General features: G+C 42.2%; 1 protein-coding gene across 8 annotated transcripts in view; it reads left to right on the forward strand.

Annotated features, from left to right (window-relative positions):
• EBF2 (EBF transcription factor 2) overlaps positions 1-23,989 on the forward strand; it is a 182,765-nt gene that overhangs the window by 141,570 nt on the left and 17,206 nt on the right. For 4 of the 8 annotated variants that reach the window (XM_069485118.1, XM_069485120.1, XM_069485123.1 and 1 more), the window contains 6 exons: positions 739-856; positions 2,385-2,515; positions 3,427-3,553; positions 22,013-22,101; positions 23,459-23,524; positions 23,607-23,784. In XM_069485118.1, coding sequence (XP_069341219.1) covers positions 739-856; positions 2,385-2,515; positions 3,427-3,553; positions 22,013-22,101; positions 23,459-23,524; positions 23,607-23,784 — 709 coding nt within the window. Of the gene's footprint in view, positions 1-738; positions 881-2,384; positions 2,516-3,426; positions 3,554-22,012; positions 22,102-23,458; positions 23,525-23,606; positions 23,785-23,989 lie in introns of all 8 variants that reach the window. The other 4 variants (XM_069485116.1, XM_069485119.1, XM_069485117.1 and 1 more) reach the window with 1 other exon arrangement.

The following is a 23,989-nucleotide window of genomic DNA, read 5'->3' on the forward strand; positions in this document are numbered from 1 at the left end:
TACAGATAAGAAAAACTGAGATTAGAAAAGGTTAAGTTAATGTGTCCACGGTTACAAGTTAGAAAGAGCAGCAGGCCTGGGATTTGAATTCATTTCCCTCCGGCTTCAAATCCAAGCTCTTCCGCTGCTCCACCCCTCCCCTCCCCCGGTCCCATTAGACACTATGTGCCCTACGTTTTCAGCACTGAATTCCAGCAGTCTCGCCTTCTCACCAAATTCTACGCATCTCTGCCACTGCTCTCTAGTGGGTGGAGACACCAGACAGCTCACCAGCCGGCATCTCGATGCCCAGCGTGACGTTAGGACACGTCTGAAGTGCAGGACCCTGTTCCCAAGCTTGGAGAAGTGACCTTCCAGTTTATCTTCTGGCTGGCACACTCTCAGCTTCCTGTGGTGAAGCTCCCACCAGGAAGGGTGGTCCGAGTCCTTTGATAGGGAACTAGGTTTCTAGACTCAGCAGACAGATAGTTTCTCCGTTTTATTACACGGTCATGGTTTGAACCAGAGATACGTAACGATGCTCAGGGGATGGGCAGCCTCTTTTTCTGTAAAGTTCTGCCATCCTTCCAGGAGGAGGAAAACCTGTTGGGTTACTGAGACCATTGGCTGTCCCCAAGCTCCGTCCTGTCCCCCGTTTGCTATAGGGAGGTGTGGCGTAACAGAATTTTGGTGCATTTACTACTGTATGGGAAACTAACCCCACTGCCCCCACCCCTCCTTTTTACTTTAAATCCGCAGGTTGTGTTGTCAACGACGGTGAACGTGGATGGACACGTCCTGGCTGTTTCCGACAACATGTTTGTCCATAACAACTCCAAGCACGGACGGAGGGCGAGGAGACTCGACCCTTCAGAAGGTAGGACGGTCCGTGCCGAGCACGGTAGACGAATGAGATTCTCCACATGCTTCCTTGTTGGAATTTCAAATTTATGTCTTGGAGTCGGAGTGGAGAAAGGACACAAAACCACGTGGGCTTTGAAATGAAGTTGTAAACACGGACTCCAGCCCGTGCCGTCGTCAGCCCCACGTGTCTCCTGGCTGGTACTGCGTCCTCCCCGGCCTCTCAGCCTCTTCCCTTCGGCTCTGTGTTTTCCTTTTTGCTAGACGGGCACTTCAGGCAAATGTAGGCCCATGACATCTTAGTTAAACAGGAACATTACGGTGCCAGACATGTATGAATAAGTGTCAGATGTGCCCTTAAACAGATTGTAGGCAAAACAAAACAATGTGCAGAATGAAACTGACACTAATTGATTTTTGTTTGCTTGGACAAGAAGAAATCATGGTCTGCTCTGTGTAGTTTTCCAAGTGCATTAAAGTAATTAGAAATACCGGTAACTGTTAAACTTCAAGTTGTCCGAAAAATTAAAGTATATCGATGAAGATAACTGACAAACCTCAGTAAATTCCATGTTAGTTATTCCCCCTCCTTCCATGCTCCCCAACTCATTGGTGCAGGAAGACCTTATCATCTAGAATGAATGGTCACATTAGGCTACTATTTCAGTGTGATGTTTCGCGCTACGGTGCCCTCCAACCCCCACCCCAACCTGGCCCTTAAAATGTATCTTGTATCATTTTAAATAGGAATTAATGAACTGAAAGAAAATGATTGAATCAGTAAAGAATTTGGAGTGGTGTTAATTCTCCCACAGTGGGCACTGAAAGGGGAGAAGAAAATCCCAGAGTTCAGAACTAGGAACCCATCCAGTTTCTTTTGACTGATTGGATGTGATTGACGGACTGTTCAAAGGGGGCTCATGTTTTTGGAGTCCTGCCAAAGTTCTCCTCCACCTTCGACCCTGTCAGCTTTGGCAATGGAGTGATGGATTGACTTTAGTTATGGCCTGAAAACCATATTGGGTTCCTGTTGGGATGCAGAGTCCAGAGGCCTCGAACATATGGACGAAGCGGAGAAAAATCCTTCCTACAAAGTTAGGAGAGTGATTAGAAATTGTCTCTTGATAGAGCTGGGAAAAAACTTTCCACTATGATAGATTTTGTTTTCTCCTTGTCTCTCTCTAGCACATTAATGGGCCTTGTAAATCTTAACATCTTGGGGCAGAGGAGGTGGGGAGAGAAAAGGGATTTACACGTTTCCAGTGTGATCAACTTATAAAAATATGGGCAAAAACAACAGAGCTTTAAAAACACCCTTTGCACAATTAGCTAAGTGTTTTGCTTTTTCGTACATAACGGTCAGCTCATTAGGCTTTAATGACTTGGTGAAAACCAACAACCAATTAGGGAATGGTGGCAAGTGAGCAAAGCTCAGCTTGGACTTCTTGGAATGACCAACAGCTTTTGAGAGCAGCCCGTCCCCAAAACTCCAGACTTCAACCCCCCTAAGAACAGACCTGACTTTTTCTTTCCTATCTTCTCAGCTACCCCCTGCATCAAAGCCATCAGCCCAAGTGAAGGCTGGACCACAGGAGGAGCCATGGTCATTATCATTGGAGACAACTTCTTTGATGGTCTCCAAGTGGTGTTTGGGACCATGCTTGTCTGGAGCGAGGTAGGCAAAGGCAGCTTGTTTTCTTGATTCCTTTTGACCCAAAGATTGTTTTGATGCGGGGAAACTAGTGATTCCTAGATCAGCAGCAGCACGAACACGTTATTGAGTACTTACTACATTTATCCCCAAGGATAAGAAGACATAGACGTCGTAACAATTGCAGGGACATATTCCTTAAAAACATAAATACCCATTGCAGTATTATTTAAAATTGTGAAAAATTAGAAGTTAGCCTAGATGTAGGATAATAGGAGAATGGTAAAATAAATGGTAAAATATCATTCCACCATTAAAAATCATGTTTAAAAAAATTCTAATGATATAGGAAAAGGGATATGTTTACTCTATGGTGCTAAGTGGGAAAAAAAATCAGGACAACAGAGTCTGTGGATGTAAAATCTAATTATGTAACACACAGCCATAAAAAAGTATTGGAAACATAGCAAATGTTAATATTAGTCTTTTCTGGAATGATCATATTTTTCTGTAGTTTCCAAATTTTCTAAATTGGATTTATACTTTCATAATCACATAAAACACATGACAAAAAGATAAGTAATGGTGCTAAGTTGGGCTTGGCAAAATCAATATTTGAAGTCAAAAGCAATGTAGGAATTCCGTGGAGGGAATGATGCCAGAGATGGGAGTCGGGTGGGCAGCAGGAGGTGGGAGGGACTTGAGCTGGGCTTGTGGGAAGGAAAGGACCGGGGAAGGTTGGGTTGGGAGGAAGTCCCAGGGTGAGAGAGAGAGAGAGGAGAGACACAGGAACAGGGCCATTCAGAGGGCATTTGGACACCATGAGGCCAGAGCAGACAGAAGCCCCAGGGAGCAACGGTGGGAGCTGATGTCCGGTGTCCGCAGTGATGGCTTCTCTAATGGGTCATTTATTTCCCTGCCCGTCCATTCTGCAGCTGATAACTCCTCATGCCATCAGAGTGCAGACCCCTCCTCGGCACATCCCTGGAGTAGTGGAGGTGACATTATCTTACAAATCCAAACAGTTCTGCAAAGGAGCCCCAGGAAGATTCATTTACACAGGTGGGTGAGAGCGTGATTCCAAGAGATGCCGACTTCTGGTTCACCTGAGCTCTGGTTCCCAGTCTCTCCACTTTATCATCATCCTAGTTTTCTAGGTCTTTCTCCTAGTGTGGGAAGAGTGGACCGAGTGATAGACATTGAATTGGGAGGTATAGACTCGATTCTAAATTTGTATTTTAATTTAGCAACTTCTACATAATCTGGGAGACAGTCATGGTGGCTCATTGCAGGAACACAGCTTTACAAATGTAACTGTGCTGGCACAAGGCTAGGACAGTCTTTGATACAAGCAATCAGATTAAAAAAATTAGACAAGGTTGTTGACTCTTACTAAGTTTTCTTGAAAAGATTCAAGAAAGTTTCCCAGTGACGTTGCAGAATGATTCAAAGTATTTTAAAACTTCATGAAAGTAAAAAAAATATGTATTAGTTCAGTGTTTATTGAGTGTCTACTTTGCATCTATGGCTTTTTCTAGGTGGAGGGTACAGCTGATACATAAGACATGGTCCCTTATGTGGAAGTTTAGAAACTTTTGGAGGAGGCAATGGTATATTGCACAGAATAGCTGGAGAATTCATCAGTTTGAAACGTTCGGTTTTTCCAATGAATGGAATACGAGTTTCAAAAAGAGAGAGTTTAGTGTGGACTAGAGTAGGGGAATACGGTGTCAAGAAGGAGAGAGAAATTGACGACTGCCAGGTGTGCTGGCTCACGCCTGTAATCCCAATCTTGGGAGGCTGAGGCGAGAGGACCACTTGAGGCCAGGAGTTTGATACCAGCCTGGGCAATATAGTGAGACCCCTGTCTTTACAAAAATAAAAAGACACACACCCCCCCCCCAAAAAAAAGAAAGAAAGAAAGAAAAATTATCCAGGCATGGTGGCATGCACCTGTAATCCCAGCTACTTGGGAGGCTGAGGTGGGAGGATCACTTGAGCCGAGGAGTTGGAGGTTACAGTGAGGTAGGATTATGCCACTGCACTGAAGCCTGGGCAATAGAGCAAGATCCTGTCTCAAAAAAAAAAAAGAGAAAAGAAAAGAAAAACCAAAACCCAGAAACTGAAGACTGTATGTAGACTGTATGTAAGGATAGGGAGTAATTTGGATGGGCAAAGGGAAAAAGGAAGAATGTGCTGACTGTGGGAATCCCATGTGCAAAGGCCACAGAGGGTGAGATGAGCCCACACCTCTGGGATGGGGACAGAGGGCTGCTTCAACAGCAGTAGCAGCACATTTTGCAGAACTTAGCCTAGAAGCTAGAAGAGCTAGGCACAGGAGGGAAGGAAAGCATAAAACAGCTTAAAAGCCTTGTGTGGTACCTACAGTAGTCAAATTCATGAAGCAGAAAGTCAGTATCAGGGGTTGGTGGGAGGGAAAATTGGGAATTATGTAGTGGATATAGAGTTGCAGTTTTGCAAGATGAAAAGAGTTCTAGAGGTGGGTGGTGGCGATGGTTGCATAATAATGTGAAATACTTAAGGCTACTGAACTCCTAAAATGATTAAGATGATAAATTCTATATTATGTGTATTTTACCAAAATTTTTTTAAACGAAGGAAAAACAAGCCTGATAGGGGAGTTTGGACTTGATTTGGCAAGAAATAAGAAGGCATTGAGGGTTTCTGTGCAAGGGAGAGTAACTGAAAGGTATTATCTCAGGAAAAATGATGCTATTGATATAAAGACTGAGTTAATCAGGGGAACAACCAGAGGCAGGAAGATCAATGAGAGTGTTGTATTTTGAAAGAGAAAATAAGGGGCAAAAAGAAAGAAATATATAAACCAAGAAAGTATATCTGGAATATGACATATTTTTAATAATGTCATTTTACATATAGTCTATTCTCATTTGGACTCTGATTCCTACTCTTGTTAAAGTGCAAACTTCTGGTTAGCTATCAGTTAGGAGTAGACGGAAGCAGGTAATTTTTAGGTATTTAAAATTCTGCTTTTGAATTTTCTCTCTTGAGATAAGCACATCTCAGGTGTGTTTGTTTGTTTGTTTTTAATTTTGTGGGTCTATGGGAGATTCTATGGAAGTCACAATAGAAAAACTTACTGTCCTCACTTTCATTCTAACTAGAATTTATTACATGCCTGCCATGGGTGGGCACAGCTCTAGGCTCTGAGATATAGAAGTGATGGAGGGAAAGTCTCCCATCTTCATAAAGCTTACATTATAGAAGGGAGACAGACAATTACGAAAATAAAGGATGTAATTTCAGGTAGTGAGCAGTAAGGAAGAGAGTGAGGGAGGGCCTTAGGTAGGGCCGTCAGGAAAGCCTCTCTGTAGAAAGGACATCAGAGATTGGAATCCCAGGAAGGGACATCAAACAGAGATTGGAATCCCAGGAAGGGACCAGCCATGGGAATCTGTCCCCCTTCCATCCTTCCCTCTCTGTCCCGAGCCTGGTGTGGCTAGGAAGAGTGAGGATGCGGCATGGCTGGAGTGGAGTTGGGGAAGAGCATGATGGGAGATGAGGTAGGTAGGTTTGGGTGAGAAGAGAGGAGGGTGTCAGGCAGAGAAGCAGTCTAGCTTCTAGACAGGACTCAGAGCCATGGGGCTGGATGAAGTCGCCATGGAAGTAGGTGTAGGTACGGGGTGGAAGAAGCCTAAATATGGCGCCCTGAGAATACCAGCATGTAGGGTTCAGGATGGTGAGGAAGAGCTGTGAAGGAGACTGAGGAGTGGTCGGGGCAGCAGGAACCAGGAGCATGGACTGTCCCCAAATGACTTGGAGGCCAGGGTAGGTGCAAGGAGGTCAGCTGGAGGCCAGCGTGGTGGCCCAGGCCAGAATGATGGTAGCTGGGAGCAGAGTGCCCATGGTGGGGACAGGCTGCAGTGGGTAAAATTTAGGAGGTAGCACGGACGGGACTTGATGATTGATTGGATGGGGTGAAGGTTGGGGAGGGGAGGGAAGGGGACAACTCTCAGGTTTCAGAGTTGAAAAATGGGTGGGTATAGTTTAGAAAGTGATTTTTTTTTTTTTAAAGGTATAATGTGCTAAGGGAGTTCAGAGGAAGGACAAAATACTTCCAGCTGGCGGAGAGGTGGGAAGATTTAATATTGTAAAGATGTCAATTAGTGAATAAATTTAACACAGTGCCAATCAAAATACCAACAAAATGTTTGGGGAAACTTTACAAAAGTTCACCCAGGAAGGAAAGGTGCTAAAACAGGATTTTGAAAAATAGAGAGGGCCTTGCCCTACCAGACATTAAAACCTACTTTAAGTTTCAGTAATTAAAAGAATACGAGGCTTTGTAGGAACATATAGAAATGTCGTGCAACAGAAGAGAAAATTAAAAAAATTACACTGATTTTGCACACATTATGCATCTAAATACTTAAGTATTAGTGTAGGGGAGGAGTCAGATCGATGTAGACAAGATGGAATGATTAACAAATGTGTTAGGCCAACTAGTTAAGCATTAGAAGAAAAAGTCAGATTTATAATTTCACATCACAAACTAAAATACATTCAAATTAAATATTTTTAATCAAAAATGTAGAAAGCTTCAAAGATTATAGATCTAAAAAATAACTATAATCTCGAGCCTTACTAACATTGCCGCTAAAGACAGATATCAGCAAGCGAGAAGATGTGATTCCATAAAAAGAAAATGTTTGCATGTCAGGGTGCCGGGAATCAAAAGGAAAAAGACAAACCGGGAACATATTAGCTCTATATGTCATATTATCCCACCTAGGAAAAGATTCATTCAATTGTTCAGCAAAAATTTATGCCTATTCTTTGTCAACCACTATGTTTTACATTGTGGATAAAGAGGTGGACATTAGATATCTTATAAACTAAAGGGGAAAAGACAAATGCCCAAATAGAGTTAATTCAGGAAGGAATACAATTAAGCAATAAACATAGAAAAATTTCAACCACATTAGTAACCAGATAAATGCAGATTAAGGCAGCAAGAGGATCACGTTTTTCCCTATCAAGTTGGCAAAGATTTTTTTTTAAACAATTGAAAATACACAGGTTAGCAAAATTAGAAGATAGTAGGGACTTTCTAACGCACTATGGGGGGGATGTAAATGGTTATAGGGGAGCACTTGCATGGTGCTGGCTGTAAAAATGTAGGTACCCTTTGACCCAGCAATTCAACTTTTAGGAATGTATACTTAGGAAATAATTGAGTTTGCCTGAAGGAGCACTGTTTACAGTAGTGAAAAATTGAAAATGTCTTTACTGTCCATGAAGGGATTCATAAATAACTAATAGGACATCTCTATCCCCCCAACTTTTTTTTTTGAGACAGGGTCTTGCTCTGTTGCCCAGGCTGGAGTGCAGTGGTGCAATCATAGTTCACTGCACCCTCAAACTCCTGGGCTCAAGCCATCCTTCCATCTCAGCCTCCCGAGTAGCTAGCTAGCACTACAGGTGTGCGCCACTACACCCAGCTAATTATTTAAATTTTGGGGAGAGACAGGGTCTCACTTAGGTTGCCCAGGTTGGTCTTGAACTCCTGGCCTCAAGTGACCCGCCTGCCTCTGTCTCCCAAAGTGTTGGGATTACAGGCATGAGCCACTGTGCCTGGCGCATCTTTATACTTTTTAGACATTAAAAATAATCCTATGGATGGATGGTTAATTACATGATGGACATCTATGATTCAGGCTCAACAAAAGCTTAAAAACAGTATGCTTAGTATGATCCAATTTTACATATATACGAAAAATGAGTAGTTGTACAAAAAACCCAAGCAAGGGATGGAAGCCTGCTTACCAAAGTGGTAACAATGATGGTTTCTGGCTGTTGGTATTAATTAAATTTTTTTATGTTGCTTAGTTCTTTTCTAATAAAATTAATTTTAATAAAAAATTAAAATAATAAAATAAGATACAGAATAGCGCCTTGTGTATTTAAATACTGAAACAGCACACACTAGTAAACTTGACTGTTTTAGGTATAAAGACAGTATTTCGAGGCAGGTAGGCAGTGAAGCTGCTTCCAGGGCACTGCCTCTGAGAAGGATGGACCGTGGGAGGCGGTTAGGAGTGAGGAGGACAGGGACCCAGTAGTTTGTTCTTTCATAAATAGAGAAGAAACCAGAAATACGACATGTAGGCTGCCGCAGGAGGCTGGTCGCTCTCTAGAAACACTTCCACCCTGAGGTCACTGGGCCAAGTGCAGCTTGGGTTGGTGGAGACAGGAAGCTGATGTCATCCACGGAGGGTTCCAGAGCCCGCAGGAAATGGGCTGGTGGTCTCTTGTCTTTCCCACCGAATAGGCAGCCTCTGACGTGAAGAGCTGATTCAGTCTCAGTCCGGTGGCTGAAAAGGCAGTGGCTTCGCAGGTGACTGAAGGGGGGACTGCTCTGCTTGGAGCTGAGCCCTCCCTCCACCTGCTCTCCCGGGTGGCCGTGGCCTCTTCCCTGGGGGGCAGGTGGACAAAGGGCCCTTGTCTTTCCAGCCGGCCCAGCCTCCGGAGGGCTGGAATTGAAACAGGAGCTACACCTTGGGGCGCCTCTGCGGGACGGTGCCCCACGGCCCCTGCAGGCCTCAGCAAAGTACTCGGCTCCAAGGCCAAGGTGGAAAAAATCATCCTGATTCCAGAGCAAAAGGAAAACTTGACCCCTAAAGAGCTTTAGTGGGGCAGAGTGAGCTCTGTGGACAGGACGGGGTCTGAGAGGGGACTGCTTTCGGGTCTGGCCATGTCATCCATTGCTTGTCTGTCTTTTTGTCAAGCCGCCTGGCCTCTCTGAGCCTCATTTCTCCATGTGTAAAGCGCTGGTGCTAATTATACTGTTGCCCATAGACGTTTCCCTAATTTGGCTGATCATGAGAAACATGCTTGGCGCCGTGCCCCGCACACCGGATCCTGCTCTTCTGAGGGCGTCTGGGAGTCTGTATTTTAAACAGAGAAATGAGTTTGGGAGACCTGAGTTCTGCTCACGAGGCTGTTGCAGAGATTCTCTATGTGGCAGGGTTCTTAGCCAACACTGGGTCATTTCGCCATGAATACAAGTCTAGCATTCATTCTTAGGTAGAACCTTCTAGAAGGAGACTCAAAAAACAAGAGGCAGGAAGGGAGCCTCTGGAGAACCTCTTCTCCTTCAGCCCTGACCCACCATACACACCCTGTGGTCCAGAGTCCAACTGTTGGTAGTTTCTGTATTCAAGGAGGCATGCTCACCACGAGGAACCCAAGCCTATTGGTGGCACCTGGTGTAATTAACCAGCATGCAATAATCGGCTCCCCGTGGTTGCTGCTGCCAAGGACAGCACAGACAACACCAGGGCTCTGAAAACAACATGTTTTCTTTGCACATGTGACTTTTCAGGTCTATTTTCTCCCCACCACGGGTTGCTAATGTGCAGCTTGATGCTGCGGAGTTGGGAGAGCCACGTGAGAGCAGAGCTCAGCAGGAAAAGTCCAGCTGCCTCTGTCTGGCCGGAGACCTAGAGGCGGCATGCCGGGTGAGGCTGAGAGGAGAGGAGATCTTTCCTCTGCTCTCCTCGCAGACTTTTCCACAGAGAACTGGCAGTGCAGGAAAATGATCCCGGTAGGGGCACCCGATGGACGACAGTGATGGGTTCTGCAGGTACTTCTTGGCTTTCTTGACTTCAGGCAGCGGTGAGTGTGCAGGGAGAGGGTGTCAGAGCGTGGCATTTGGGAGTGGAATTGCTGTTGTCTAAATGTGCCCCAGCCACAGCCCTCAGGGCAAAGCATGATGCATGCGGGTACAAGCATTGAGGAACAGAGCTTCTCACTGTTGTTGCTGTGGTTCTTAATTGCAGTTTAAGAAGTCTCCTATAACTTCTATCATAAGGCAAAACTAGTCAGAAAAATGACAGCAATTCAGTAATCACCTCAGTCGTCATCTGAGCACATAGAGCCAGACCCTGTCTTGTGAGCTCTGAGCATTGCCACCTTTGTCCGTGACCACGGCTCCATGAGCATCTCAACTGTAGAGTTGAGATTCCTGCTGCTTAGAGAAATTAAGTCACCTCCCTAAGGTCACCAAGCTAGGTTCAGTCCTATTTCAGAGTTCAGCCCTTAACCACTAGCCTGTGTGACTTCCCAGCACTGTGCAGATTATTAGAAGGAATGATACCAAGCCCATCTGTTTTGCCTCTCCTGGTAGTTTTCCTTGGCAGATGCCTCGTCTCTGTGGCTGCTGCTCTGGGGAGGTGCACAGGAAACAGGCCACGGCTGGTGAGCATGAAGAGAGTCCCAGAAGATGCCTTACCTGGGCTCCGGTTTTCTAGATTGCAAAATGGGAACATTGCTCACGATCTCAGCATGATGTGCTAGACTTGGGGCTTGTGAAGTGCCTTGAATTCCGCAGAAGTGATAGAAATTATCCTTTTTGTGAATAAGTGAAGTTACAGAAAGCAAAGGAATATGAACTCCACATTGTTATTAAACCTGGGAGAGCTTGCCACTGGGGTTGGGACGGGGGTGGTGGGGGGGGAGCGACAGCCCTGGGAGGCTGTCACGGTGTAGAAGAGAGACAGTGACAGAGTGAAGAGGTTGGGATTTGCCTCCCAGCTTTTGGGACAATCAATTATTCTTTGGTACCATTTTTGTAACTTCAAAGATGTGGATATACTTACCTTACCGGGAAGATAAAATTATATACATATGCAAAAGCATTCATGTGTATAAGTATAAAAATGCAAGCAAAATTCACTGTTTGAGCATCTGGCAGGAGGATACATGTAGCTACGGTGAGTTCTAAGTGGCTTCCTCTGTCACTGCTGCAGGATCAGTGGTGGACTTGTGTGTCTTCTCTTCTGGGAAATGTAGATTCTTCTTGAAAGACCTGCCACGTTGTGTCCTTAATATCTCAGTCTAGGTTAGAAATTAGAGTCTTGCAGGAGGCAGAGAAGGACCAAGGCCGCCCAAGAACAAGGACTGTACAGGTGGGGAGTGGGGACAGGTGGGGAGTGGGGTCACGTGGAAGCAGGTGTCAAAAGGAGAAGAGACCCAGCTGGCCCAGGTGTGCGCAGTGTAGGTGCTTTACAAGGTGTGCAGATCTTAGAGGTTGACAAAGACAGTCTGGCTAACGGAGACATGATGCTGAGAAACCCAAGAATTCGTGTTAACTAACCTCCCCCCAAATATTTCTTATCTTTTACTTTAGCCAAGAACAAATGTGTGGTTTTTGTCTTAGTGTTCCTTATTTCAGAGAAAGTGTTCATTAACAGGAAAATGGCCAAGAACAGGCAGCAGGTGGGAGGAGAAAAAGTGGGGGGCTAGATTTTTCCACAAACCCCCAAATCACACCCCAAACAGCCTCCTCCCCCAGGCTCTGCACGAGTGGCGGGGTCCTGCCTTCATAAAGGGGCTCTGTGCAGATGGGCGAACTGGATTCCCAATGTTAATAGCTCATCCACTTCATATTCCCCTCCCCCCGCCCCCCCCATCGCCCCGTATAGCATTATCCTGGAAAAAAAAATCCCATTGAAGAAATGAATCTGATTTTTAGTTAAAAATACCCAATTCAGACATCAAAAACTGGCCCGAGTACAGTCGTTGCCTGCTCAAACTGGAAACAGGTTGCATGAACAGCCCTCCCGGTGGCCTGCACTTTGACGGAAGTTGCTCCACCCACACCTCTTGTGAAATTCGGATACATCTTTCAGCTGAGTGTGAGGAATGTTGTCTCCGTTGTTAGCCCCAGAGACGTCCCAGCCCCTTAATGGACTGCTGCTCTGGGCTATAATATTCTAAATACAAATTACAGAGAGCAGGAGCATATTCATAACTGCTCCATTGTGGCATTTAGATTTACCCTTGAAATTTATCTTTAATTTTTACAGTTGTCTCCTTAACCATGAATATTACTCCCTTCTTCAAACAATCTGTCTTGCTGCCGCAGTTTTTCTGGAAACCAAAGCGTAATTAAATATTAAATTAATATTTCATTTAAAATTAAATATCAAAGGCTTCGGTCTAATCTTCCGCTTGTGTACTGTTGGTTCTCTCCTCGTATTCTTGTTCCTGTGTCCACAAAGGCAGGTACTGCCTCTTAATAATGTGTTCCGATATTATCTTTGTTCCTTTTTGTTTTTAAATTGGTAACACTGAACTTTGGCTACATTGAAACAAATGGATGTGGGGAGAGATTTCGATGTAGCCAAGGTTGAAGACAACTTAATTCCACAGCCTGTGACTTCAACTCCACCCATCCCTACTCCTCAGAAAAGAACAGCACTACTCCAAATAAATTATAGCCTTAGAATTACAAAATGCAAGAGCTTACAAGGGGGCTTGGAGGCCGTTTAGCCCAGCCCTTTGTCTTTGCAGAGAAATGAACCAGAGCCCCATCTGGCCAAGTGGCTGGATGAAGGTGGCATCATTTGTCCGTGTTGGGATCTAAGGCAGATCTCAAGCCAGGGCCAGCTTTCTCTCTACCACACCATCGTATGCTTTAAAAAAATTTAACTTACCAGCATTAAAATGCTAATGTAGCGTTGGATACTGGAGGCCTGAGGGGTAGGACAGTAGGGAGACTATCAGTGAGATGAAGAAACTTGGAGGAGAAGGAGGGAGAGACAGGGAAACCTACATCACAGCACATGGAAGGCAGACCTGGTGGGAATTAACAAGTGGGATCAAAGTGTACTGTGTCAGCGAAGAGAAGTCCTAAAAGTGGCCTGAGGACAGAAGCTTGTCTGTGTTTATGTAAATTCCTCCCAAAGCCAGGCTGTTTCCCTCCTTCCTGCCCCGTGGACAGAGAGTCACTCACTGACCAAAGCCACGTGGCTGACATTTCTGATGTGTGTTTTCTCCTCCGTGGCGTATCAGAGTCCGTCTTCGGATCTGGTGTTTATCTGGCAGTCACATCATATAGATTTTAGGGTTTTGTTTTGTTCTGTTTACTTTGGTTTTTAGAACGCAAAGAGCAGGATTCTTTTCAGTGGTCCCCTTAATTTTTGAAGAAAGTTGGGATTTAGGGTTAGGAGAGTAGGGATCGTCTGGTTCTGTAGGCTGTCACCCTTCGTGGACCATGGGCTCTGCAAACATCTGATAAAAGAAAAGATCCCTGTCTGTGGATAAATGCACGCACGCAAACCAACAGCTGGGCTCAGAACTTCCACCTTTGTCGGCCTCTTGAAGGCCACTGGCAGAATCCATGGGAATCCTAGGAGCCACATGGATACTCAGTGGCAAGCAGAGCTGAAACCCAGGCCAGTGGTGGGATCTGCCAACATCCCCAGGGTGGTGGCCTCATGGAGCACTTGGACCTTCCTCACCCCATCATCCTATTCTTCTCCTCTCAAATTCCTACAAAGAAAATCGATCAGGTCTTGATGTCGCCATCTTTGTGGTTAGTGCCGCTGTTAAGTGACCTCCTGCCTGCAATGCCAAGGTTGAGGTCTGACCAAAACTCTAACAAAGAGCCTCCTGTCCGTGTTAGCCAGTGTCCTCTATATTTTGGGGGGATAGAAGTAAAAGCCTAAGATGGGGGTAAGTGTCATCTAGTCTCCATGCCTCCTCTTAAGGAAAGAAAATAAAAATCATATAGAATTTATATGTCTCACCAATCCTTTTGGGAAAATTAATATTGAGCACCAGCCAGCTTTTTTTTTTAAATGAGTGGTTCCCAGTAGATATTTTTAGTTAAATACTATTTACTTAAAAAAAAAAAGAAACCATTCACACATTGCTTATAGTTTATATCCATTTGTTGGGTCCAAGATACGTAAGTAACCTCATATATTATACCCGCAATCAAAGTGAGAAATGACACATCAGATCCGGGCTCTCAGGAGAAATATTATGAAATCTCAGGGTATTGATGAAAGTTTTTCAAGGCTGATCCAAATGGGATTTAGATTCTGTGGCAGTTGAAATGTGTATTATTAAACTCCTTAAGCAAACCCGAATGACTCCCAGTGGAGGATTAAGACATTCTATGTATAGCAAAGACGAAATTCTCATGTCTGAGTTTTCTCTATTGAATTCCCTCTTGATTAGCTTCTGTAATATTTAACTTCATGCCATGCCATAATTATTTAATAAAAGGTAAATATAAATTATATTTCAGTGGGGATATGACCTTTTACCTTAATGTTATATTACTAAAGAAAGACATAGATAAATAGAGCCTATAGATTGAAGCCTATTTTTAATTTACTTCTGTTTTTGCCCTGCCAGCATTTCTGCGTGTCCCTGTCAGCCAAAGGGTTGGCAGAACCTCACAGCGTCCCGCGCTCCATGTGGTAGGCGAGGTCGTAAATTTACACTGATGATGGCGGGTAATGACCTGCTCGGCCCTTAGAGACCGTCTTGGTGCTGGTGTTGGGCACCTCATTAGCTAATTGAGGTTTGCTTGGTTCACACCAGGCCTGAAAAGCTAGAAAACACCCAGGGAGGTGGGGAGGTGGAGCGGGAAGGTGGAAGCCGGGATTCCAGGTGGAGCTGGATCTGTAAGATGCAAAAACAGTTGGTCATTTGGGACGTCAGCCTGGAATCAGGGGAAAGATTGTCAAGCCTGACGTTTTTGTGTTGAAGGCCGAAGTCCCTCTTATGGTTTGGTGTCGGCTAAACAGAGCCCGGGTACTTTCAACTTCGTGATTTCTACTTCCCAAGTGGACTTGATTAAATGAAGTGTGTGTGTGTCTAAGAGAGAGAGAGTGATTATTCCCTGTCCATACAGATGACAGTTTCACTATCCTCGTTCTCATTTGGATACACACAGGACCCTTCTACGGTTTATGCCCACGAAGTCTGACAAGGACCTGCCAAAAAGCAACCAACGTAAAAATAGACGATCGTGCCTAATCTACTTATTCAGTTTAAAACATGAATCGCTCACCCAGTGTGGTCAGGATACTCGGCTATGCCTAAGTCACGAATTAAAGGCTGTGGAGAGGAGGGCAGATACAACACACAGGATCCTCGTGTCCTTGTGTCCTGGAGGCTTTCAATCTGATCAGGACAACAATGGGTACAGATGTGTGATAAATTGCACTAAAGAAAAACTGTCCTCTCCATCCCACCTCTGTGTGCTGAGGAGAGCCCAGCTTCAGAGAGTGGCCCTGTGAGCAGTAGGAAGGACTAAAGGATGAGGATAGCATCGATGGTAGGGGCCCTTGGGTGGACCCCGCAGTGCTCTGTGAGATGCAGCGCCTGCCTGGGGGAGTGGCCATGCCAATGCAAAGGAAGTGACAAGGACAATGGAGACAGGGAGGGGTTAGATCTTCCACCTTATGGGATATTTCTTTAATTTGTATTCAGCCTCTTGCGAGCAAATCCTTATCTATAATTGTTCAGCTTTCTCCATCTAAGAAAATCCGCACTTTGGGTAATGACACAGTGCATATTAAAAAACAAAAACGAGGCAGTGACGGATTTTGAGAGTTCCGTCACCAAGTCTATTTGCCCTGCAGCACCCAGCAGCTGTTTGTGTTTGCTGGTTGATACCACGTGGGGCCTTCAGCTCTCAGCGACTGAGAAATCAGGCGGCCCAGGCAGGGCTTCACCCTCGGTGTCTGCTGCTGTTTGCTTGGACGGTGTCTGCTGCTGTTTGCTTGGACGTAGGGAGGGAACACAGACAGGGTGGGAGGAACAGCAGCTCCGGTTCCGCAGCAGGTAAAAGTTAAGAGCGCAGGCTTTGGAGTTAGAGAAGCAGGCACAGATCCCACCTTTTGCCATCTGAAACTGCATTGAAAATCGGATAAAACCTACATCATAGGGTGGTAATCAGAATTAAATGAGCTAATGTATGTAAAAGGCTTAGCCAAGTGCCCTTAACATAGTAAGTCTTCAGCAAATTCTAACAGTGGTTATAGCAGTTTTCATTGTTACATGTTATAGCCACTAAAAATCCTGTTACTAAAGCAAAAGGCTTCCAGAATTGCTGGCATTATAACACTAAGTGGGGAAAAGAGTTTACAGAATGATTCCAATTCTATATACAGCTATTCTTACATGTGTTTCTGGGTGAGATGGTAATGTAAGTGCAAGTGTTTAATCTGTCCCCCTTCACCCCCAGAATATATCGGAGGATATTGTCATGAAAACATAAAAATAAGGAAAAAAGGGAAATCTGGTGTTACTGCTTGAAACTAGGCTGGTGTCATCCATATGGGGATATTTTGCGCCACGGTGCTGGTGCGAGCAGACAGGGCTGTCCTGGAGGACGTGTGGACTCCCGCTGGCCTCGTCATTCTCCCCCCCCGGGAAGGAGCAGCATGGTTAGGATGTGACAGAGGAGACTCAGAAAAGAACCCGGAGGTTCCCCTGTCCCCACCTCGATGGGTGAGAAGTGGCATAAGCGGAAACTTGATCTTGAACGGAAAAGAGCGTGTGTGCGCTTACCAATTCCGTATCCACAGCAGTTGTCATTTCTGTATGAGAAAGACGATACTCTCTTATTTCAAGAGCCCGGACAGAATTCGACTCTTACTCTTACTGATGTCACCTGACTGCTAGAGAATTTAACCAGTGTAGAATTACAACAAGAGGAAAGCTGGGGTGTCATGGGATTGGTGGTCAGCAGAGAAAGCCGTTCAATATAGCGTGTCTAAGAAATTATTGTTGATATGGTGATAATACTTAATGTAAATACAAAAATTAGTTGCTAAAAATACAGAGAAAAAAATCTAATAGTACTATCAGCTCAGGATGATAAACTGTCAACAAATAGGTGAGAGTGGAGAGAATGAGGTGGGAAAATTGAAGGCAAGCAAAATTCCTTTTATCTGGAGGAACACGACAGATTCAAATAATTAGAAAAAATATTTTTAGAGAAATCTGAAGGTACTTCTTAAAATTATAATAAGTTGTATGTCTTCCAAATTATTGGATAAAAAGATATATATATTTAAAAACTATTAGAAATACAAGGAGAACATGGAAAAACAAATTTATAGTAGCAAAAATGAATGTTAAATAATGTGATCAAAAAGTATCTTAAATAAAACATTAAAGCATTACCCACAGAATACAGACAAGACTAATATGTATTAATTCACAAAAAACTCTATAAATTCCAAAAGGCAGGTACCGCACAGACAACCTTTTTGAATCCAGTGCAGTTGACTAGAATGAGAAAGTAACAACTTAATACTCAACTGTCTCGAAACTTTAGGGTATTCTACTTAGAACTAAAGGAAGTCAAAATTAGAAGTACGACTATTCAGAAAATTACAACAAAAGGGGAGGAGGAGTACAACTGTAGATAGAAGATTAGAAATTTCAAACACATACTATACAGAGTATGTGCTAAAACATTTAAAATCTTGAACTGGATGATTTTCCTAGAAAAATGCAGATCATATTGGGAGATAATGAATCCAGGTTTCTGATTGGCAGTCAGATGGATGATGGTGCTATTCACTGAGAATCTCATGCGCTTGGGTAGCTTGGGTGGGAAGAATCTATGGGACATCCGCATGGAATTTTCCAGCCAACAGCTGGATATATAAGGTTGAATCTAGGGCAAGCTATCCGGACTAAAGATAAGTGATGATCCGCATGTAGTTTGACATGGAAATCGCGGGGCATTGATGAAGTTGCCCAGGAGAACGTGTAGCAGAGCAGAAGACTGCCTTGGCAACAACCTTGAGGAGCATTAACTTTTACAATGTGGGCAGAGAAAGAACAATCCTTTACATAGGCTGAGATGGCGTGGTCAGGAAGGTAGGAGGGAAGCTGGGCAGCGTGAGTTCGGGAAAGCCAGTGGGGTAGGTAGGAGTAATTCCAGAAGTTGAGAACCTGAGCAGTGTCGAATGCTAATTTGGGGCTAAGAAAAGGATGAAAAAGTTCCTTTTGGTTTGGTTAAATTGTTATTGGTGACCTCAACAAGAGCAATTTGAGCAGAGTTCTTTCAAACTTTTAGCCAAAAGATACTACCCAGACTATATAAATTTTATAGACCATATAGGATAAAATATAAAAAATTTCTAAATTTATTTTTCAAAGCTAGTATAATATAAAAACCAATCATAAGTTGGACAGAGCTATGCACATTCCTAGTTATTAATATGAGCACATAAATCCCTATCAACAATAACAACTGACACTTGAATGGTCACCATGTGCCAGACACTATTCTTAGTAACTTAATTTAATCCTCACACCAGTAGTCTTAAGAAAATATTAACAAATTGAATTCATGAATATAGCAAGAAAATTATATGCCACATCTGTGAATGTTTAATTGTGAAACATTAGAAAGTATATTATGAAATACAGTATAAACTGGTCAAAAAAGGAAATTTATGTGATTATAATTTTCTAAAATTCCAACAAGTCCTGATGAAACCCCTTCATGAAGCATGATAAATAATACTATTTCAAATCATCAACGCCACATTTGACAGTGAAATGTTAGTGTTGTTCCCAGGGGCATTGTTTGGCAAGTTTTAACCAACACAAGAATGGGCTTAAGAAAACTAGATGGGATGAACATATCTAGCAAAAGGAGATAAAATGATCATTACGTGTATGTTATATGAATACATAAGCCTAAGAGAATGGATAGAAAAACACAATGACATCTGTCAGGGGTTTGGTTACAAACTAAGAACTACCTTTGGTTAAGATATTTTCTATGGCAAGCTCTGTGCTGGAGGCATTATATAAACGGTTTTATTTAATTTTGACAGCCAACCCATGAGATGGATTTTAAACAGCTCACAGAAATTGTGGAGCTGGAATTTGACCCCAGCTCCATGTAGCTGACTCTAAAGCTGACTCTCTTAATGACTATACCATAGGAGACCACACGCCACCCTCGCGCGTCCTGCCTGCACGGATATGTAAAAAGCAGAACTGTTTCTAGACGCTAATAAGACTCTTTGAAAATATGACGGAGTAATTATGTTCATAATAAAAAACAAAAAATGAAATACATAGCAAAAATAAAAATGAAAAACAAATTTAGCACCTATATGATGAGAAACATGCACTTTACTAGAGGATTTAAAGAAGGTGGGGTATTGGGATTGCGAAGCTGTCCGCTTTCTCTCTAGTTATAAGTTTAATGCAACTGTAGTATTTTTTGAAGTTTCTCTAAGGTTAATCTGGAAGAATAAATGCATAAGAATAGTTGAGAAAATGTAGTTTAAAAAGGTTGTATATTTGTGGAAGGACACTTATACTATCAAATATTAAAACATGTATTACAACCATAATAGTATGATTCTCACCCAGAATAGAAACATAAATCAGTACAACAGAATAGAATGTCTACAAACCATTTAAAAAATTGTAATATAAAGTTGTGGCAAATTTAAATATATAATGTTATGGAACAAAATAAATCCAGATAAGTTAAATAATTTAAGAACTCATGTATGTGTATACATTTGTGTGTGTGTGTGTGTGCGTGTGTGTGTGTGTGTACTTACCAGATATAGGACTTAGCATGGCCTTTCTGTATATAACACCTGAGGATAAATTGGGATGTGATATCGTAACATGTTGACAGAGTGTTAAAGAAAATATATAAAGTAGTTTTGAAAGTCAAAACAAGCCTAATCCCCAAAAGAAAAGAATGCAGAGTGCAGTAATAAGCCATTGATAAAAGGAGAAATTAAAATGATGAGCAAATATAAGAACAAATTCCTTTTTTTTTTTTTTTGAGACAGAGTCTTGCTTTGTTGCCCAGGCTAAAGTGAGTGCCATGGCGTCAGCCTAGCTCACCGTAACCTCAAACTCCTGGGCTTAAGCGATCCTACCACCTCAGCCTCCCGAGTAGCTGGGACTACAGGCATGTGCCACCATGTCCGGCTAATTTTTTCTATATATATTTTAGTTGGCCAGATAATTTCTTTCTATTTTTAGTAGAGACAGGGGTCTCAGCTCTTGCTCAGGCTGGTCTCGAACTCCTGACCTTGAGTGATCCACCCGCCTTGGCCTCCCAGAGTGCTAGGATTACAGGCGTGAGCCACTGCGCCCGGCCAAGAACAAATTCTTGAACCTCACTAGTGAGTAAAGAAATGTAAGTTCAGATGACCACATGCATTGTTGGAGGGAGCGTAAATCTAAACATTCTCCTGAGGAGTGATTTGACAGAATGCAGAAAAGGCCTTAAATATAAATTATAAATTTTGGTCCAGTAATTCTAACTCTTGGAATTTTCTGGTTGAAATAATTAAAGTTATGTGCAAAGGATAATTATTGCTCTGATTTTTATAATAGTAAGAAATTAAGATCACATTAAATGCCTAACATTAGGAAGCTATTTAAATAAATTATAGAACATGTCATGGAAAAATATGCAGGAATTTTAAATAATGTTATAAAAGAATATTTAATAACCTTGGGAAGGTTTATGACATATTGTTAGGTGGATAAAAAGTAGGTTATGCAACAGTGCTAATGGTCTTTCTCTGAATAATTTTAAATACGTGTGTGTGTGTGTGTTTAAACCTGGAACATAAGCAACAATGTTAATCCAGGCCATCTCTTAAGTGGGGGATTTATGGGTGATTTTTTTTACTTCTATATTTAACTTTTTAAATAATTTCTTTAAAGAAAAGGTATTGTTTTGATAGAATAAAAGCAAAAGATATTTATAAGATATATATGCAAAAGGAAGATTACAAAGGAAATACATACTTCCGTGTTTATTGCTGCGTAACAGGAATGCAAGTGATTATTTTTCATTTCATTTCAAAGGATCATGCATTCATCTGAAACCATAAAATTTAAACAACAAATTTTTTTTAAAAAAAAGAAAAAGGGAGGAAGAAGGAGAAAGAATAAAAGAATCAACTCTGACAACTCTTTGAAATAGTAGAAACGTTAGAATATGTCATTCTCTCATCCACTCACTCATTTTACGATGACTGACGTTCATTGCCTACTGTGTGCAGGGCCCTGTCTTAGCCAAAAACAGAGCAGTGAAACACAATTTAGCCCTGTTCCCATGGACCTTGCAGAATAGTGGCAGGGCCTATTAGAAATGGAGGTGTAACTAAATATAATTACAACTGTGGAAGAGCATTATGCATAAGAACAGTGTTTTATGAGAATAAGCTCCTAGGGGGTTTGTATGTGTGTAAATGTATATATTTGAGCATTATTATGAAAAGTAATATTTAGAAGAATTAATAGATGATAAAGACATACTCGGGAAAGAGGAGAGGAAGGAGAGAAGAGAAAATAATATACAGGCAGTTTGTTATCTTCGTAAGAAATTGGGATATGGTTGATTATATAATATTTTTTATTATTTGAGAATGAGCAGAGAATTACGAGTGTGTGCACTTAGGCAGAAATGATAAGAGAATTGTAATAATCCTGAAATGTTGAAATGTTATTCTAATGGGAAAACATAAAATTACTGTAAATTCCAAATTTATGTGTGAATTAATCAATGTCAATAGCAAAAAACCCTAAGTGATTGCATTCATTATGTATTGATTCATAATAGATAATATTGGAATTTCTCTATTACTGGTGGAAGTCTTAATTAGCAGGTTTGCTTTATGGCCAGGATACATACTGAAGGAGAAGATTTTTATTTTTCAGCATTAAATGAACCCACCATAGACTATGGCTTCCAGAGACTGCAGAAAGTCATCCCCAGGCACCCTGGAGATCCTGAGAGATTAGCTAAGGTAAAATGCTTTGGAAACTGGCACGTGGAAACCTTTCTGTAGAATTTCAGCAAACTTAGACAAATTCAGCCATTTAAGTCCCATTAAAATTAATTAGGCCTTGCAATTTGGCTAAGTTTTAGATACAAAACGCACATAAAATACCTACTAACTGTGAAATATATTATGATTAATCTCTGAGGAAATAGGAAGTCTGAAAACCTGGGCCTATAAAACAGATATACTACAGGCGTATTCAGCTGATAAAACATTGCCAACTTTATAAAAATAAATATTTGCATAATTGCTTAGACATGGAAGTTCCCACTCCTTTGTATTTAAATATGATTTTATTTACCCATAATCACAGGGGCTCATTAATCCACAATCAATTAATTATTCACTGAGGGCCTACTACGTACATAGTATTTAGTGAGGGGGAAAATGCCTTTATGACATGAAATTTCTGTGAAATTTTTATAAAATGCATCAGTTTTAAATGAACCTGCTTGTGAAAATTACATTATTAATCTGGCCTATGATGTCAGCTTTCTTTAAAAGGTACATCAATTTATTAATTGTCATCCAACTAATGAGAAACTATTAATTTTTACATTTATATTTGCACGCTACAGACACAAATTATAAAAACGCCATGTTCTCTCTTCGGTACTGTGTGTAAAATTTAAGTACCATGGTTGCTTCTACATCACACCTTTATTTTTTTCCTGGAAAAATCCCCAGCCCCACCATTAAATTAGATGATATCTGGAAAGTAGGTTAATAGCAATTTAAGGGGCTGTAAAAAACAGGAGGTGGAAAAGACAAAATGAGAGGGAAGGGATTAGTGATTACTAATTCTCTCTGGTTAAAGTGAACAGGGGGAAATATTATTGAAAGAATTCATCTTTATTAGAAGAAAATTTTGCAGAAGGCATTGCCAAGATAATTTCAGTACTCTGGACAACTCCTTGGCAAGCTGCTAACAGCAGGTCCATCAATCATTTTAAGAATATTTGGTTAATTAGAGCACTGGATTTTTTAATAGAATGGTCTGAAAGTAGTTTTTAATAGGACTTCCATGACATTATTAATTTGAACCAACTTCACCCTCAATTTGGTTGTTTTTTTTGCTTTGGCAGCACAACCATTTACGGAGCTATTTTATAGAGGGGGATTTCATGTAGATACATATTTATAAAAACATGTGTATGCTTGAATTCTACCTGTCAAACCGAATATAGAGCCTCTTGGCTAATTATTTATATTTGGGGGAAGGAGGGTGTGTGGACTCCTGGTTTTTATTTGTAATTTTCTTTTGTTTGCCCTTTTGGATTTTGCCTTTAGTTATACCCCCACCCTCTCTTTTCTCTTCCAGGAAATGCTGTTGAAAAGAGCCGCAGATCTGGTGGAGGCCCTCTACGGCACACCACACAATAACCAGGTTAGACGCCCACATCTTACACCCTGTTGCCTTTGATCCTTCAGGCTGGATAAAACGCTCACCTCTACCTGCCATTTTGTAGGACATCATTTTGAAGCGAGCCGCAGACATTGCTGAAGCCCTGTACAGCGTCCCCAGGAATCCCAGCCAGATTCCAGCTCTCTCCAGCTCCCCAGCCCATGGGGGCATGATGGGCATCAACTCCTACGGCAGCCAGCTCGGGGTCAGCATCTCAGAGTCAACACAAGGAAATAACCAAGGTACCACCTTTCTCAGAGTCAAAGTCGAAATGCATCTTATATATTCAAAAGGTTGGTTCTGGCCAGGTTGCAGTGGCTCACGCCTGTAAATCCTAGCACTCTGGGAGTCCGAGGTGGGAGGATTGCTTGAGGTCAGGAGTTTAAGACCAGCATGAATAAGAGCAAGACCCTGTCTCTACAAAAAATAGAAAAATTAGCTGGGCGT

Source organism: Eulemur rufifrons, chromosome 12, assembly GCF_041146395.1.
Source record: "Eulemur rufifrons isolate Redbay chromosome 12, OSU_ERuf_1, whole genome shotgun sequence".
Lineage (NCBI taxonomy): Eukaryota > Metazoa > Chordata > Mammalia > Primates > Lemuridae > Eulemur > Eulemur rufifrons.